We start from the raw sequence: 20662 nt of genomic DNA on the forward strand, positions 1-20662 counted from the left end.
TATCTCTTCTAATATTTGGTGAATATATAATGTTCATGTTCAAATATTGCTATCCCAACTATTTTGATGTTTGGAAATTATAAAATACAATTATTTCATAATATCTGGCTTTGGGAATATCAGCATGTCATTAAGGATAAATAAAAACAGCTCTGACTTCTGACTTTCCACAGCGACACACAGGCTTAAACGTGCCATAATGAAAGACAAAACAATTTACAGACAGGATGATACACATGCACTTTAAGAATTGTTCTAGTTATGACAGTTGTACTACATGAAGCCTGGAAAAATGGACATCCCTTCCAAACAATTTGGTCTTCTTAGATTCTGCAAACAATAATACATCACATAGGTAAATGGAATTTTTAAGACTTCTATATGAATTTCTGATGATATTAAGTATACAGTAATGTAAATTTGACCAGTATTTTAAAGTATACACAGTGAGAAGTGATCTATTTGCAATACCTGGTACATTAATATACCCCACTATTTTATACTCAATTATGTATCCCTTCATGTGGCTGAAACTGCAATTGGTCTGCTAATTTCATTGTTCCTCTCTCTCCCTCTCTTCTCACCCTCCGCCTACCCCAGGCTCTTTCTGGAAACTTGAAGACAAGTAGTCCAATAGATTATGAACATTCCACTGAAAGTTTGTATGGTGTTGCTAACTAATAAATAACACATAGATCATGAGTAAAATTACTTGTTTCTTCTTTCAGAAACTTCTTTTATGACAGAATAACTGCACAAATTATACTTCAATTGATTATCCTTCACTTTTTACTTCGGTTCATATATTATTAATTCTTAGATCAGTCTCACAGGAGAAAATTCCATTGGCAATCTCAAACCATATTTGTGTTAATTCCTCTTATTCATATTAACTGTTGTTTTTAATTTAACAGTCAATCTTACATGGTGCCATGTGATATTAGATAGGGATTTTAATTTTTATAACTAATTGTGAACTATGCTTAGACTTATAACAATATTATTCATTACATAATTTCTAAAGCTAACTTTCAAGTTGGTTCTCTATTTGCAAATGAGGACTACTGACAGCATTTCTGAAGTAAAATACACAAGTATTATGTGAATTTCTGCCTTAAAAATAATTAAAAATATGACTCAGTAATATAGAGACAATGGAGGTTAGTGGTTCAAGTACAGATTACAGAGTCATTTTCCCTGAGTTTAAATTCCAACTCTGCCCCTTATTAGCTATGTGACTCTGGGAAAGTTATCTAATCTTTTTCAAATAATTTTATCCATAAAAATGGAAATTAAAATACTACTAGATGATCATAAAGTTATTTTTTAAATATTTTATGCACAGAAAATTCTTAGGATATTCATAACAAAGAGTAACTTTAATAAAAGTTAGCTATATTTATTTTCCTTATTATGAATGTTAATGTAAGGTAACTAGAGTAGGACATGAAAAGATATTTTTGTAAGGCACAATATTTGATAGTAACTACCCAACTTTGATGTCAGCTATAATCTTTCTATTTAAAAAATCAGAATATAATTAAGAAAAATCAGAGATTCTCATAGAGAACAAAAAGGCATTTATGTCTTGATAATTTAGTAAATTTTTAAAGATAGATTTTTACACGTAATACAAAAGACATGAGCAAACATAGAGGGAAGGAACAGTGATACTCTGCCTAAGAGCCAATTTAAACTTAATAAACAATTTTTTAAAGTGATTCAAATATCCAAGAAATGAGTAAAAAGTGATGTTATAATCATTAGCAGAAAATTAAAATTAAAAAAAGAAATTCATTTGAAGGAGAAATAGGGGAATAGGGGTTATAAATATCAAGAGTCAGTTACGGGGAGAAAAATCTTATAGATTTTGGAAATGGATTTTCCAATAAAAATAGATTTCTGCAGCCTACAGACACTAATGAAAGCTAAGAGAGTTATGTTTTTGAGGAATGTTTGAAAAGCACAAGGATACTAATAATTAGAGACACCTAGATTTGAGGAAAGAAGAGAGAACAACAAGATAAATGTCACAAGGAAAGAGCTTCTCATCATATTCCTTGCCCTCAGGGTTTCCTCTAATTTTCCTTTTTATTTTTATTCTTTTTTTAAGATTTTATTTATTTATTTGAGAGAGAAAAAGCAAGAGACAGAGCACTAGCAGAGGGAGATGGGCAGAAGGAGAGGGAGAAGCAGACTCCTCGCTGATCAGGGAGCCTGATGTAGGGCTCGATCCCAGGACTCTGGGATCATGACTTAAGCAGAAGACAGATGCTTAACCAAGTGACTCATCCAGGTACCCCTCCTCCAGTGTTCTTAAACATAATTGGTTATCAATTTTGACATATATGTTACTAGTCCATACAAAATTGATGAGTAGAAAAGTTCCTTGGAATACCATTCTAATTTCATGGTGATAATATTTCTGATTTTTTTTTTTTTTTTTTTGGCTGTAAGATTCTATGTTGAGTTTTGGACCCAATTCCAACTTGTGCTGGAGGGAAGGAGTGTGTCCCCTCCACCAATAACCTGGGCTTGGGATACCACTATGGTGTCCTACAATTTAACTAAATTCTGACACTATCTACCTGGAGGTACCAACAGATACCACAGGTTAAGAGTTCAGTCCTATAAGACTGCCTTTTCATTCCTTCAGAAACCAGTTGCAAATTCAGGTTGTCACCTCTGCTTCTGACTGTCATAAAACAAAGTTTTCCACAAACCTTTCCTCGGGTATCATTAATTTGCTGGAGCTGCTAACAGAATTTAGAAAAATATTTCACTTAGAAGATATCCAGTTTATTATGAAAGGATAACTGAGGAATAGTCAGGGAAGAGATGCATACAGAGGGGATGGGGAAATGCCTCAGAGCTTCAATGATTTCTCCCAGGAAACTGCATTCCCTGATTCTGCACATGTCCTCCAGAACCTCTTGGAATCCAGTCCTCTTGGCTGTTGACAATTGATTCAAACTTTAGATCCATTCCCCTCCCCATAGGCCTGGAGGTGAGATCAGAAGTTCCAAACCTCCTGGCAACAACCCCTATTCCTAGGTGTAGTCTGCAATTTACCTCATGAACATTACATAAAACACCTTTATTGTTTTCATTACTTAAGATATTCTCAGGGTTTTAGGAGCTTTGTGCCAGAAATGGATGAAAACCAAATGCATATTTCTTATTATAAATCAAAACATTGCAGCATACAAATTTATTTTGATAATTTAAAAATAAATATGATCTAGAAACAATCAAAAGCATTTACTACTTAAAATTTTCTAAAATTTTTTTAACATTAGTCTCAAATAAGGATCCAAAATATTTATGATGAACTTTCTAGAAAGAAACTATTCAAGTGTATAGTACAAATGTTCATATTAATCAAAATCTCATGTGATTAATCTTGTCAGTTAAGTACAAGCTTTGATATAAGCTTTGGAAATATAAGTTTTGATATAAGCTTAAAAATATTTAGTAAATGTTATGTGATTTGTTACTACATAAAGATTGAATTTGAGATGCCTGGGTGGCTCAGCAATGTGAGGATCTGGCTGGGGGTGTGATCCTGGGTTCCTGGGACCAAGTTCCTAATGGGGCTCCCACTTAGGGAGCAAACTTCTTCCTCTGCTTATGTCTCTCCCTCTCTGTGTCACTCATGAATAAATAAATACAATATTTTTAAATATTGAATTGCATTCAATATTCTTCAAATATCCATTGGATTTTATCTCTCATCCAACTTCAAAATGTGGTCTTGTCAATGCAAAATGAACAAACCTTTTAGGGTCTCTAAACATAGAGGGTTAAAAAAAATACAGTAGAAATAAATGATATAGAAACAAACATATTAGTAGAACAGATCAACAAAATAAGAGCTGATTCTTCAAAAGAATTAATAAAGCTGACAAACCACTAGCCTGGCTTATCAAAAAGAAAAGAGAAAGGACTCAAATAAATAAGTCACAAATGGAAGAAGAAAGAGCATAACCAACACCACAGAAACACAAACAATTATGAGAATATTATGAAATTTATATGCCAATAAACTGGGCAATCTGAAAGAGACAGACAAATTACTAGAAACATACAAACTACTAAAACTATAACAGGAAGAAATAGAAAATTTGAAGAGACTCATAACCAAAAAAGAAATGGAATAAATAATTAAAAATCTCTCAACAAACAAAAGTCCTGGGCTAGATGGGTTCCCAGGGAAAATTCTACAAGACATTTACAGAAGGGACTATATCTATTCTTCTTACACTGTTCTAAAAAATAGAATTGGAAGGAAAATATCCAAACTCCTTCTATGAGGCCAGCATTTCCTTGATTCCAAAACCAGACAAAGACCACGCTAAGAAGGAGAATTATAGGCCAATAACCCTGATGAACATGGATGCAAAAATTCTCAATAAGATATTAACAAATCAAATTCAACAGTACATTAAAATAATTATTCACCATAATTAAGCGGGGCTTATTCCTGGGCTGCAGTGGTGGTTCCATAATTGCAAATCAATCAACGTGATACACTACATTAATAAAAGAAAGGCTAAGAACCATATGATCCAAAGCATTTGACAAAATACAGCATCCATTCTTGGTAAAGACCCTCAACAAAGTAGAGAGAGTTGGAACATATGGAAATATCATGAAGGGCATATATGAAAGACCCACAGCTAATATCATCCTCAAAACTGAGAAATTTTCCCCTTGTCAGGAACAAGACAGGGCTGTCTACTCTCACCATTATACTTACCACAGTACTAGAAGTCTTAGCTTCACCATTCAGACAACAAAAAGAAAGAAGCATCCGAATCAGCAAGGAAGAAGTCAAACTTTTACTATTTGTAGAGGACATGATATTCTATATAGAACACCTGAAAGACTCCACCAAAAAACTGCTAGAACTAACACATGAATTCAGCAAAGTCACAGGATATAAAATCAATGTACAGAAATCTTTTGCATTTCTACACACTAGTAATGAAGAAAAAAGAAAAAGAAAGAAAGAAAGAAAGAAAGAAAGAAAGAAAGAAAGAAAGAAAGAAAGAAGAAAGAAAGGAAGGAAGGAAGGAAGGAAGGAAGGAAGGAAGGAAGGAAGAAAGAAGAAAGAAAGAAAGAAAGAAAGAAAGAAAGAAAGAAAGAAAGAAAGAGAGAAAGAAAGAAAGAAAGAAAGAAGAAAGAAAAAAGAAAGAAAGAAAGAAAGAAAGAAAGAAAGAAAGAAAGAGAGAAAGAAAGGAAAGAAAGAAGAAAGAAAGAAAGAAAGAAAGAAAGAAAGAAAGAAAGAAAGAAAGAAAGAAAGAAATGAAGGAAGGAATTGATTCCATTTTGAATTGAACCAAAGTCCATAAGATACTTATGAATAAACCTAACAAAAGGGCAAAAGATCTCTACTCTGGAAACTAAAGAATACTTACGAAAGTAATTGAAGAGGACAAAAAGAAATGGAAAAACATTCCATGCTCATGGATTGGAAAAACAAATATTGTTAAAATGCCTATACTACCCAAAGCAATCTACACATTAAAGGAATCCCTTTCAAAATAACAACGGTAATTTTCACAGAGCTGGAACAAACAATCCTAAAATTTGTATGGAACCACAAAAGACCCTGAATAGTCAAAGCAATCCTGAAAAAGCAAAGCAAAGCTGGAGGCATCACAGTTCTGGACTTCAAGTTATATTACAAAGCTGTGATCATCATAGGGGATCTTTGGGTGGCTCCATAGTTTAGCATCTGTTTTTGGCCCAGGGTGTGATCCTGGAGTCCCAGGATCAAGTCCCACATCAGGCTCCCTCAATGGAGCCTACTTCTCCCTCTGCCTGTGTCTCTGCCTCTCTCTCTTTCTCTGTGTTTCTCATGAATAAATAAATAAAATCTTAAAAAACGAAGCTGTGATCATCAAGACAATGTGGTACTGGCACAAACACAGACACATAGTCAATGGAACAGAATAGAGAACCCAGAAATAACCCACCTATATGGTTCAACTATCTTCAACAAATCAGGAAAGAATACCCAATGGGAAAAAAAACCAGTCTCTTTAACAAATGGTCTTGGGAAAGCTGGACAGCCACATGTAGAAGAATGAAACCGGACCACTTTCTTGTAACATACACAAAAATAAATTAAAAACTGACTAAAGACCTAAATGTGAGAAAGGAAACCAACAAAATCCTAGAGGAAAACACAGGCAGCAGCCCCTATGACCTCGGCTGGAGCAACTTCTTACTAGATACATCTCTGGAGGAAAGACAAATGAGAGCAAAAGTGAACCACTTCATCAAAATTAAAAGCTCTGCACAACAGACAAAACAATCAACAGAACTAAAAGGCAACATATGGAATGGGAGAAGATATTTGCCTATGATAATCTGATAAAGGATTAGTATCCAAAATCTATAGTTCACCAAACTCAACACCCCAAAAAATAATAATCCAGTTAGGAAATGAGCAGAAGATATGAATAGACATTTTTCCAAAGAAGACATCCAGATGCCTAACAGACACATGAAAAGATGCTCAACATCACTAATCATCAGGGAAATACAAATCAAAACCATGATGAGATACCATCTCACACCTGTCAGAATGACTAAAATTAACACAAGAAACAACAGGTGTTGGTGAGGATTTGGAGAAATGTGAATGCTCGTACACTGTAGGTGGGAATGCAAACTGGTGTAGACACTCTGGAAAACAGTATGGAGTTTCCTCAAAAAACTAAAAAAAGAACTACCCTTTGACCCAGCTATTGCACTTCTAGGTAATTACTCAATGGATACAAAATACCGATTTGTAGACGTACATGCACACTGATGTTTATAGCATCATTATCGACAATAGCCAAACTATGGAAAGAGCCCAAATATCCACAGAGTGGGCTAGAGAAGATGTGATGCACACACATACACACAGTCCCCACAAAGGAATATTACTCAGCCCTAAAAAAAGAATGAAATGTTTCCATTTGCAATAATATGGATAGAGCTAGGGTGTAATATGCCAAGTGAACTAAGTCAGTCAGAAAAAGACAAATACCATATTATTTCACTCATATGTGGAATTTAAGAAGCAAAATAGAAGAATAGAGAGAGGAGAAACAAACCCTAAGAGACTAAATGATACAGAACAAACTGAAGATTAATGGATGGGCTAGATGAGTGATGAGTATTAAGGAGAGAACTTTTTTAAAAAATTTATTTGAGAGAGTGAGTGAAAGCAAGAGAGACAGAGAGAGAGAGAGAGAGAGAGAGCATGAGCAAGGGGGAGGAGGGAGGTGCAGAGGGAGATGGAGAAAGAGAGGGAGAAGCAAACTTCCCCCTGAGCAGGGAGCCCAATGTGGGACCCCAGGACCCTGGGATCATAGACTGAGCCAAAGACAGACGCTTAACTCTCTGAGCAACCCAGGAACCCTTAAGGAGGGCACTTTTGATGAGCACTGGATTTAGTATGTAGGTGATGAATCACTGAATTCCACTCCTGAAGTCAATATTGCATAATATGATCACTAATTAGAATACAAGTAAAATTTTTAAAAAGATAAATATATATATATATATACATATTATAAATAACTCAAAAAAAATTTTTTTAAAAAGACATTTTTATATGAGCCTAAGTTAAGATAGCTGCCTGGAAATATGGTTTTCATATGGAAGAAAATGCTCTGGAGAATGAAGAGTATTTGCAGTTTTATATACTTTGTACTTTTTGTAAAAGCTTAAAAGCTTATAGATTAGCATATAGGCAGGAATCACATATTTTAGTGGCATGGAATGCAGGGAGTGGGAGCATTGATATCTTAAGGGCAAGATGGTTTCCTTTAGGCTACTCATTTACAATGTACGCTTGGTAGGCCATTAATCAGCCTTTTGGTTTAAATGAAGTTTATATACACTCCTGTTAACTTGGAAAGAAATCTAAAATGGTTTCCCCCTTGTATATCAGATCTTCAGAGAGTTTTTCTCTCAACCATTTTAATTATAATTATGGTCTTTACCTCCACCAAATAATCACAGAAGTTATCATTCACAATAAGGGGTTGATGGCTCATTTATTTTTCGAGATTACACATGACATTTTAATAGCATTCAGAGTACCTTATCTTGTTGTTGTTGCAAATCACCTTTAGCTACAAAACCAGTAATATTTTTTAAGGATTTGAAGAAACAGTGTTTTTTTTTTAAAACTATTTAGAAGAAATCCTACCTTTATACAACTTTAAAGAGCAATAGTATTGTCTAATCTCAGCTTTAGATTCCCTGACTTCTTTCCTAAGACAAATAATAGCACAGTTTTGAAAGAATATATCCACTGAGCTTTCCTTTAAAAAAATCTTTCAATTCTTTTTATAAATATATCTTCTATTTTATCCAGCTTCTAAGGAGATCTAGACTATATTTTATAAATATATCTTCTATTTTATCCAGCTTCTAAGGAGATCTAGACTATAGGAACTTAAATATATTTGAGTATGATAAAGCATAACAAAATAACATAACATTCAGGCAAAATTTTTCCACTGTAATTTACTTGTTATTCTGGCAAACATTTTGATTGTTGAATGATTAAATCCACAAAATGGAATAGAACATTACAAATTTAAATTAATATATACAGTTGGCTGTGGCTTTTTATAAGTTCTATTATGTTCTAAAACTATTAGGAACTATTCTAATAAAGTCATATAGTACCCAAAGATGGAAATAAATTAAATTTTAAATAAATCATGAAATAGTTGTTGAATTGAGTAGTGTGAAATAATGCTACTCAGCTTAAATATATAAGAGTTGTTGTTGTTGAACATGGAGGGTTTTTTTTTTTTTTCTTTTTAGTTCCTTGAACTCTTAGAACTCATTCACATAGTTTTAGTCAGAGTGTCACCTGGACTCATATGAGTCTTAATTTTTTGGCTCAGCTCTAATAGCAAGATTTCCTTCTTTTGCACAACCTTTGTGAGAAAATGGGAGTAAATAGAGCATGACCTATAGGGATGTGAGCAGGATGGTCACTGACACTCTCTAAGAGAGGCTTTAGGATACAAATAGGAGCGGTCATCACAAGTGTGAATAAAGATGTGTGTGGAGGTCTGGAAAGATCAGGGGAGTATTGCAGCTGAGGCATTTCAGAAAATCTTGGTCCATTAAATGAGAAGAAAAAGAGATGAAAGTATATGTGTGTGCATATATATATAAAGTTTTATTAGAATCTTTTTCATGAAACCATTGTTCTTTCCCTCTTAACAGCTAATATTTTAATTGTGATTTCCTTTCCATTCTATTTCTTCACCAGTCTGAGTGTCATGGTATCACCAGCACAATCTAAAAGATGATTCATAACAGAGCAGAACTAAAAAATTATAAACCCTGGAAAAGGATAAGAAAACTATTTTACAGGGCAAGAAAAATCACAGTAAATAAAGCTTTAAAATGGAACTACGAAAAATGCAAAGCTGACACAAAGTCAGGAAAATAGGGAGACCAGAAATCAAGATCAATCACAATACCTAAGAGAACAAAGAATAGAGATAAAAGACATAAAGAGAACTCTCCCCCAGTAAATCCAGTCCTCTGATGACTTTGTTTCTTTCTTTACAGGATTAACAATTCTTATTATAACTGCAGGGCCTGAAAATAAACAGTGTCAGAAGTGTCCTAATAAAAAATTTATTCTGTCTCAGAAAATAAAGGAGTAAATTTATAAAAATCTAACAAGTATAGTTATATATATAAGATTATTATTATTTGAGTATATTTATGAAAATCAATAAAGAATTCAATATTATTGGGTTTTAAATATGCTAAATATAAATTTTAAGGTAATCAACACATAACTTTGTTTTGTTTCATTTTAACATTGTAAAATTATTAGTGTTACCAATAATTCTTTGCTTGCCTTTATTATTTGATAGATACATTCAACATAATCTCCAATTTAATTGACTTACTGGTAATTAACTGTAACTTGATACAGCAAAAAATGTTTTTGTGCTTTGAAAAGCTTGAAGATCAGTAAGTTTTTGAAATAATGTATAATGAATTTGAATTGCCTTGATATTATACTTCTTTTTTATTGAAGTATAATTGACACATAATATATTATTTTCAGGTGTCCAACATAGTGATTCAGTACCTATATATATTATGAAATGATCACCACTATATGTAAATTTACCATGTGTCACCATACAACATTTTTATATCATTGACTGTATTTCCTATGCTATACACCATATCCCCATGTGTTTATTTCATAAACGGAGGCCTACGCTTAATCTCTTTCCCCTATTTTCTTCATCTCCCTACTGCCCCCCACCCTCTGGCAATCAAACGGTCCTTAAAAGAAAGCTGGGGTAGCAATCCTCATATCAGATAAATTATAGTTTATCCCAAAGACTGTGTAAGAGATGAAGAGGGAGACTGTACACTTAAAAGATCTATCCAACAAGAAGACCTAACAATCATCAATATTTATGCCCCTACTGTGGGAGCTGCCAAGTATATCAATTAATAACCAAAGTAAAGACATACTTAGATAATAATACACTAATACAGGGAGACTTCAACATGGCACTTTCTGTGAATGACAGATTTCTAAGCACAACATCTCCAGAGAAACAAGGGCCTTAAATGATACACTGGACCAGATGGATTTCAAAGATGTATACAGAACTTTCCATCCTAATGCACCTGAATATACATTCTACTCAAGGCCACATAGAACTTTCTCCAGAATAGACCACATACTGGGTTACAATCAGGTTTCAACTGATACCAAAAGATCGGGATTGTCCCCTGCATATTTTCAGACCACAATGCTTTGAAAGTAGAACTCAATCAGAGGAAGAAATTTGGAAGAAACTCAAACATGTGGAGGTTAAAGAGCATCCTGCTGAAATATGAAAGGGTCAACCAGGAAATTAGAGAAGAATTTAAAAAAAACATGGAAACTAATGAAGATGAAGATACAAGTGTTCAAAATCTTTGGGATACAGCATAAGCAGTCCTGAGAGGAAATACATCACAATACAAGCATCCCTCAAAAATTGGAAAAAAAAAACTCATATACACAAGCTAACCTTGCATCTAAAGGAACTGGAGAAAGAACAGCAAATACAACCTACACCAGCAGAAGAGAATTAATGAAGATTCGAGCAGAACTAATGAAATAGAGACCAGAAGAACTGTAGAACATATTAAACAAACAAACAAACAAACAAACAAACAGGATTTGGATATTTGAAAGAATAAGATAGATAAACCATCAGCCAGCCTTAGTAAAAACAAAGAGAAAAGACTCAAATTAATAAAATCACGAATGAAAAAGGAGAGATCACAACCAATACCAAGGAAATACAAACAATTTTAAAAACATAATATGAGCAGCTATATGCCAATAAATTAAGCAACTAGAAGAAATGGACACATTTCTGGAAAACCACAAACTACCAAAATTGGAACAGAAAGAAGTCGAAAACTTGAACAGGCCAATAACCAAGGAGGAAATTGAAGCAGTCATCCAAAACCTCCCAAGACACAAAAGTCCAGGGCCAGATGGCTTCTCAGGGGAATTCTATCAAACGTTTAAAGGAAAAACAATACCTATTCTACTAAAGCTGTTCCGAAAGATAGAAAGGGATGGAATACTTCCAAACTTGTTCTATGAGGCCAGCATCACCTTAATTCCAAAACTAGACAAAGACCCCACCAAAAAGGAGAATTATAGACCAATATCTCTGATGAACACAGATGCAAGAATTCTCAAGAAGATACTAGCCAAAGGATCCAACAGTACATTAAGTAGATTATTCACCATAACCAAGTAGGATTTATCCCCAGGATGCAAGGCTGGTTCAACACTTGTAAAGCAATCAATGTGATAGATCATATCAACAAGAGAAAAAAACAGAACCTTATGATCCTCTCAATAGATGCAAAGAACACATTTGACAAAATGCAGCATCCATTCCTGATCACAACTCTTCAGAGTGTAGGGATAGAGGGAACATTCCTCAGCATCTTAAAAGCCATCTACAAAAAGCCCACAACAAGTATCATTCTCAATGGGGAAACACTGGGAGCCTATCCCCTAAGATCAGGAACACGACAGGGAGGTTCTCTCTCACCACTGCTTTCAATAGAGTACTAGAATCCCTAGCCTCAGCAATCAGGCAACAAGAAGAAATAAAAGGCATCCAAATTGGCAAAGAAGAAGTCAAACTCTCCGTCTTTGCAGATGACATGATACTGTATGTAGAAAACCCAAAAGACTCCACCCCAAGATTGCTAGAACTCATACAGCAATTTAGCAGTGTGGCAGGATACAAAATTAATGCTCAGAAATCAGCTGTCCTACACAGCTGTGATCATCAAGACAATATGGTACTGGCACAAAAACAGACACATAGATCAATGGAACAAAATAGAGAACCCAGAAATGGCACCTCAACTCTATGGTCAACTAATATTCAGCGAAGCAGGAAAGACTATCCCCTGGCAAAAGGACAGTCTCTTCAGTAAATGGTGCTGGAAAAATTGGACAGCCATGTGCAGAAGAATGAAACTAGACCATTCTCTTACACCATAGACAAAGATAAACTCAAAATGGATGAAAGACCTAAATGTGAGACAAGAATCCATCAAAATCCTAGAGAAGAACACAGGCAATACCCTTTATGAACTTGGCCACAACAACTTCTTGCAAGATACATCCACGAAGGCAAGGGAAACAAAAGCAAAAATGAATTACTGGGACTTAATCAAGATAAAAGCTTCCGCACAGCAAAAGAAACAGTCAACAAAACTCAAAGACAACCTACAGAAAGGGAGAAGATATTTGCAAATGACGTATCAGATAAAGGGCTAGTTTCCAAGATCTATAAAGAACTTATTAAACTCAACACCAAAGAAACAAACAATCCAATCATGAAATGGGCAAAAGACATGAACAGAAATTTCACAGAGGAAGACACAGACATGGCCAACAAGCACATGAGAAAATCTTCCCCATCACTTGCCATCAGCGAAATACAAATCAAAACCACAATGAGATACCACCTCACACCAGTGAGAATGGTGAAAATTAACAAGGCAGGAAACAACACATGTTGGAGAGGATGTGGAGAAAGGGGAACCCTCTTGCACTGTTGGTGGGAATGTGAACTGGTGCAGCCACTCTGGAAAACTGTGTGGAGGTTCCTCAAAGAGTTAAAAATAGAGCTGCCCTAGACCCAGCAATTGCACTGCTGGGGATTTACCCCAAAAATACAGATGCAGTGAAATGGCAGGATACCTGCACCCCAATGTTTCTAGCAGCAATGGCCACAATAGCCAAACTATGGAAGGAGCCTCGGTATCCATCGAAAGATGAATGGATAAAGAAGCTGTGGTCTATGTATACAATGGAATATTCCTCAGCCATTAGAAATGACAAATATGCACCTTTTGCTTCAACGTGGAAGGAACTGGAGGGTATTATGCTGAGTGAAATAAATCAATCAGAGAAGCACAAACATTATATGATCTCATTCCTTTGGGAATATAAAATTAGTGAAAGGGAATAAAGCAGAAAAGAGAGAGAAATTAGTGGGAAATATCAGTGAAGGTGACAGAACATGAGAAACACCTAACTCTGGGAAATGAACAAGGGATAGGGGAAGGGGAGTTGGGTGGTGGGATGGGGTGACTGGGTGACGGGAACTGAGGGGGGCACTTGACGGGATGAGCACTGGGCGTTATGCTAGATGTTGGCAAATTGAACTCCAATAAAATTTTTTAAAAATGCTCTGATGAACATAGGGGTGCATTTATCTTTCTGAATTAGTGTTTTTATTTCATTTGATTAATTACCCACAAGAGGAATTGTTGGATCATATAGTAGTTCTATTTTTATATTTTACAGATCTTCCATGCTGTTTTCCACAGTGGCTGAACCAATTTACGTTCCTACCAACAGTGCACAAGTATTCCCTTTTCCCCACATCCTCATCAGCACTTTTTATTTCTTGTCTTTTTGAGAATAACCATTCTGAAACATGTGAGGTGATTTCTTATTGTATTGATTTTCATTTCCTTCATAATTAATGATGTTGAGCATTTTTTTGTGTTAGGCACATAAAAAGTGGTATGATAATTCCAGAAATACCTGAATATTATTTTGTAAGTAATGGAATATTAGCACTAATTTTTAAAAAGTGCAAAGGTCATAACTTACATAAAGTTGTTAAAGATTAGAACTGTGCTCAGGAAAACGAATACAATGATAGTCATCAAGAAATTATTAGGTCTAAAAAAAAAGAAATCCTTAAGTCTTGATATAGCTTTTAAAACTAATCATATTATTGTAAAACATTTTTAAAGGATTTTATTTATTTGTTTGTTTGTCTATAGAGCATAAGGGGCAGAAGGAGAGGGAGAGAGAGAAACTCAAGTAAGATCCACACTAAGCACGGAGCCCAAATTGGGGCTGAATTCTACAACCCTGAGATCATGACCTGAGCAGAAACCAACAGTCCAATGTTCAACCAACTGAGCCACCCAGGTGTCCCAGTTGTATTTTTAATTATCCAGTTCAGAAACTGGGCATTTCTAATATTTTCTGTAAGCTTCTTAATTTCACTTATTACAAGAATAGGCTCTAGACTACATAAATACAGAACTTCTGGCTCAAAAAATTTTAAGATTTCTTGTTATGTATGTCTCTATATATTACAAACCATCATAAAAGCAGTCATAGACTTACACATTTTTAATAATTACACATTTTTTCTATACATGCATTGGCCTTTGATTCTTTTCTTCATCTCCAGACAATAATAAAAATCATATATTTATTATGTTGTCATTATTAAAGACAATCATTTTCTTTCAACTTTCTACTCTCTAGTTAAAATAGTATTTTCATATGTCTTCTCACTTATTACTACAATCTACACTTTCTGAAACCACCTCATTACATAAGTTTAAACCAAGCCTTTCCAAAGATGACAACTCAATTATTAGTTTGAGATCCATATTTTATGCAAAGATAGGAATAACTCAAAACAAATGCATTAGTATGCAAATAAACTGGAAATACTTATGTAAATAATCAGGATAACATGGTTATCACATAGGTAATGTGATGAGGCACAAATTTTGAGCCTGAAAAAATTTTCCGTAACTTAGAAAGACTGGCATAAATACACAGGGAATTTTATTTTCATGCCAGAAGTTAGAGAACAAATTTCATGACAGATCTCTATGCCTGTTTTGTTCTCTTTTCCTTCCATAATCCCTTTCTGATTCATTTCTGCATATCCAAACCTACATGTCTTTGTGGGAAATATTAGAACTTACCTTTTGAAGAATGTTTAACAGGTTAAGCATATTTTAAATAATTCTACCCCGTATTGTATATACCATTAAAAACTCTACCTATTTTAAGGTATTTTTAAACAGTTTGATGCATGAAATTGTGAGAAGATTTTTCAGAAAAAATATTGTTCAACTAAATACAAGAGATTGAAAACACTCACTAGCAAAAACCATACATTATAACAACACCAACAATGAACTCTAAAGTAAACTAGGGATCCTGAAAAATAATGATTCGTCAATATAGGTTCATGGACTGTAACAAGTGTACTATGATGTGAAATGTTGGTGAAAGATTCTGTGCATGTGTGAGGGCAGAATGTAAAAACTCTGTGTACTTTCTGCTTAGTTTTCCTATGAATGTAAAACTGCTTTAAAATTAAAGTCTACAAAAAAAATGTTTCCTAGTAATTATAAACATTTTCATCATGTTTAAGTTATGAATAAATTTTATTGGAAAGTTGTAAAAATAAAAATCTAATTTAAACAGACCTCATATAAATATTTGTAAGTTAGTAATAATGAGACCTCTTAATGAGATAAATGTAGCTATTAATAAAATTAAATAGTACAGTTTTAATTTACTATGTAAAGAATTCCTATGTGAAAGAAATTTGACCAGTATAAATACATGGAGTAAAACTTTTGCTTAGTATTTTGCTTACATAGGAATACTTTGTACCAATTAATTCCTCATAAATAAAACGTTTCCTGTTATAATAAAAATGTCCAAAAATGAAGGAGAAAATAATTTTGTGAAAACACTAAGATTATTTTGGATGAGAGAGTTAGATATGAAAATATTCAGTCAAGAGGGGTATACCATATTATTTCTGAGTTTCTTGTAAAAATACCATTTCCATACACTCTTTCCCTCATTATATTGAACTTATTCTTACAGAAAAAATTGAATCATAACATAAATTCTAAATTATACATAAAACTTACATGCTTTATGGAATTTTTGTTTAACATCATGAATAGTAGATGTTTGCACCACCTAAGAAAGAAAAGAAAACATATAGAGAGAATTATTTTAAAAAGTATTTGTTTGCTATATATCTAAAAAGAAAATATAGTTTTAAAAAGTATAAAATTATTATGATTTAGCCACTGTGTTCTGTTTGACTATTTAATCATTACTGCTTTGACAACCTTGAAGTATTGCATCAATATCTTTTCTTTAAAATTTTATTTTTGTTTGTAGCAGTAATGGTGTTATATGAGTTTATCTAAATGTTCATCTCTAAAATATATTTTTGAATGTTATTTTCCCATTATATTCAATGATGAGACTATCAATTAAAATATGAGCAAATATACAAGATAGACAGAAGGTAAAAGAGTTTATAGTAGAGGAGCTTCAGTATATGAAACTGATTTACATGGGCAAAAGAGGTTAATGTTTACTTCAAAATATCATCAGAAAAAAAATAGCCTATCCAACTTCTCCTTAATTATGTTATTAAAAATGCCATCCAAAATGCTATAGGTCAATCAAAATTCAAGTTAGATGTATTAAATAAATAATTGGATATTTTATTATTGCTATTTATTCATGTTAGATACATGGCTTCATCAGAATTGCAAAACGTATGAGGATAAGAGTTTTATTTAAATACTTCAAACCATCACATTTTTTTTAACCTTCTGCCTTTGATCATATCAAACTTGCAAACTGAAATTTTTCCCCACTGTGTTGCCTTTCATTGGCTTATGAAAAAACCGACAATACTTCAAAGTCTATAGAAAAGGACATATTCATTCCCATACAAATATATTTATTTTCTCTAAACACATATAGAATATTATGTTCATGATTTATTGTGTTGATACACTAAAATCTTATAGCTATTTTGGGAGAGTGAAGTGAAAAATAAAAGTGTGCCATGGACAGCACCTAATAATACCCCAAGCAGTTCATATTAACATTATTATATTAAATATTTAATTATATATTAAAAGTATAACAATGAATGCATTTATTTTACCATATTTTACTCTGATTAGTAGATCTATAATAGGATATGCTACAGTATTCATAATTTTTTTTCTGATTTCTTCTATGGATATAGTTTACTAAGTAAGAAAGTTCTAAGACTTAAGCACTGAATGATGATGTCAATTCCCATGTGAGTAGTGCAGTAAATAACAAAAGGAGCTTAAAGAATTGGTATGAAAATTTCAAATATTTATAACATTGCTCTTGTTTGGAAGATGTTAGAAAACATTTGTAAAACAGTTTTTAGAGAAGGCAATATATATTTAAATACTTGAACGTATATTTCATTTTAGTATTGATAATTTAACTTTTATATTTTTTTTATTTATTTATTTTTTTTTGCAAGGAATCTATTGTTTATTGGTGTTCAATTTACTAACATACAGAATAACCCCCAGTGCCCGTCACCCATTCACTCCCACCCCCCGCCCTCCTCCCCTTCCACCACCCCTAGTTCGTTTCCCAGAGTTAGCAGTATTTACGTTCTGTCTCCCTTTCTGATATTTCCCACACATTTCTTCTCCCTTCCCTTATATTCCCTTTCACTATTATTTATATTCCCCAAATGAATGAGAACATATAATGTTTGTCCTTCTCCGACTGACTTACTTCACTCAGCATAATACCCTCCAGTTCCATCCACGTTGAAGCAAATGGTGGGTATTTGTCATTTCTAATAGCTGAGGAATATTCCATTGTATACATAAACCACATCTTCTTTATGACTCATCTTTCGTTGGACACCGAGGCTCCTTCCACAGTTTGGCTATCGTGGCCATTGCTGCTATAAACATCGGGGTGCAGGTGTCCCGGCGTTTCATTGCATCTGTATCTTTGGGGTAAATCCCCAACAGTGCAATTGCTGGGTCGTAGGGCAGGTATATTTTTAACTGTTTGAGGAATCTACACACAGTTTTCCAGAGTGGCTGCACCAGTTCACATTCCCACCAACAGTGTATGAGGGTTCCCTTTTCTCCGCATCCTCTCCAACATTTGTTGTTTCCTGCCTTGTTAATTTTCCCCATTCTCACTGGTGTGAGGTGGTATCTCATTGTGGTTTTGATTTGTATTTCCCTGATGGCAAGTGATGCAGAGCATTTTCTCATGTGCGTGTTGGCCATGTCTATGTCTTCCTCTGTGAGATTTCTGTTCATGTCTTTTGCCCATTTCATGATTGGATTGTTTGTTTCTTTGGTGTTGAGTTTAATAAGTTCTTTATAGATCTTGGAAACTAGCCCTTTATCTGATACGTCATTTGCAAATATCTTCTCCCATTCTGTAGGTTGTCTTTGAGTTTTGTTGACTGTATCCTTTGCTGTGCAAAAGCTTCTTATCTTGATGAAGTCCCAATAGTTCATTTTTGCTTTTGTTTCTTTTGCCTTCGTGGATGTATCTTGCAAGAAGTTACTATGGCCGAGTTCAAAAAGGGTGTTGCCTGTGTTCTTCTCTAGGATTTTGATGGAATCTTGTCTCACATTTAGATCTTTCACCCATTTTGAGTTTATCTTTGTGTATGGTGAAAGAGAGTGGTCTAGGATCCAACAGTACATTAAGAAAATTATTCACCATGACCAAGTAGGATTTATCCCTGGGACACAAGGCTGGTTCAACACCCGTAAAACAATCAATGTGATTCATCATATCAGCAAGAGAAAAACCAAGAACCATATGATCCTCTCATTGGATGCAGAGAAAGCATTTGACAAAATACAGCATCCATTCCTGATCAAAACTCTTCAGAATGTAGGGATAGAGGGAACATTCCTCTACATCTTAAAAGCCATCTATGAAAAGCCCACAGCAAATATCATTCTCAATGGGGAAGCACTGGGAGCCTTTCCCCTAAGATCAGGAACAAGACAGGGATGTCCACTCTCACCACTGCTGTTCAACATAGTACTGGAAGTCCTAGCCTCAGCAATCAGACAACAAAAGGACATTAAAGGCATTCAAATTGGCAAAGAAGAAGTCAAACTCTCCCTCTTCGCCGATGACATGATACTCTACATAGAAAACCCAAAAGTCTCCACCCCAAGATTGCTAGAACTCATACAGCAATTCGGTAGCGTGGCAGGATACAAAATCAATGCCCAGAAGTCAGTGGCATTTCTATACACTAACAATGAGACTGAAGAAAGAGAAATTAAGGAGTCAATCCCGTTTACAATTGCACCCAAAAGCATAAGATACCTAGGAATAAACCTAACCAAGGAGGTAAAGGATCTATACCCTCAAAACTATAGAACACTTCTGAAAGAAATTGAGGAAGACACAAAGAGATGGAAAAATATTCCATGCTCATGGATTGGCAGAATTAATATTGTGAAAATGTCAATGTTACCCAGGGCAATATACACGTTTAATGCAATCCCTATCAAAATACCATGGACTTTCTTCAGAGAGTTAGAACAAATTATTTTAAGATTTGTGTGGAATCAGAAAAGACCCCGAATAGCCAGGGGAATTTTAAAAAAGAAAACCATAGCTGGGGGCATCACAATGCCAGATTTCAGGTTGTACTACAAAGCTGTGGTCATCAAGACAGTGTGGTACTGGCACAAAAACAGACACATAGATCAGTGGAACAGAATAGAGAATCCAGAAGTGGACCCTGAACTTTATGGTCAACTAATATTCGATAAAGGAGGAAAGACTATCCATTGGAAGAAAGACAGTCTCTTCAATAAATGGTGCTGGGAAAATTGGACATCCACATGCAGAAGAATGAAACTAACTTTTATATTTGAATTGCATTTTTTTAAAGCATGGTGCTTTGTTTTAACATTGTTTATTGTTTTATCTTAATGTTACTGTGTCACAAAACAATTTTATATGTTGCTTCCTCTGATAAGGACGCCTAAAATCCACATACAATTTTCTAGAGTATCAACTATTTACCACTCATTCAAGGGCCATCTAATTTGGGAAAACATAATTTTCATAATCAATAACTCCTCAGAGTTTGCTGTTGCTTAGCTATCACTTGATGAATGCATTATCTTGTGTTTACATAGTGGCTGTACCAACTGTCTATAAAGTCCTTGAGGACAACGACCTGGCGTCATTGTAGTCTGCACTTCAACATCTAGTGTACCAAATAGCATGTCATAATGTTTAAAGTCACTTGTGCTGAAATAAAAAATAGATCTGTGACTGCAAAGTCATGTGAAAACAAGTTTTAAAATCTGGCATGAAAAGTCTTTCCCAAGTAGATTTCTGTGGAAAAGGTATGTGCTTTACTAGGATATTTTTAATGAAAATCTTCTAATTTGATATATGCATTTTTTCTCTGAATTTACA

General features: G+C 34.1%; 1 protein-coding gene across 3 annotated transcripts in view; it reads right to left on the reverse strand.

Moving 5' to 3' along the window:
• TECRL (trans-2,3-enoyl-CoA reductase like) overlaps positions 1–20662 on the reverse strand; it is a 112583-nt gene that overhangs the window by 74153 nt on the left and 17768 nt on the right. For all 3 annotated transcript variants that reach the window (XM_025435660.3, XM_049092997.1, XM_025435659.3), the window contains exon 2: positions 16309–16360. In XM_025435660.3, coding sequence (XP_025291445.1) covers positions 16309–16360 — 52 coding nt within the window. The remainder of the gene's footprint in view (positions 1–16308; positions 16361–20662) is intronic.

This window comes from Canis lupus, chromosome 13 (assembly GCF_003254725.2).
Source record: "Canis lupus dingo isolate Sandy chromosome 13, ASM325472v2, whole genome shotgun sequence".
NCBI lineage: Eukaryota > Metazoa > Chordata > Mammalia > Carnivora > Canidae > Canis > Canis lupus.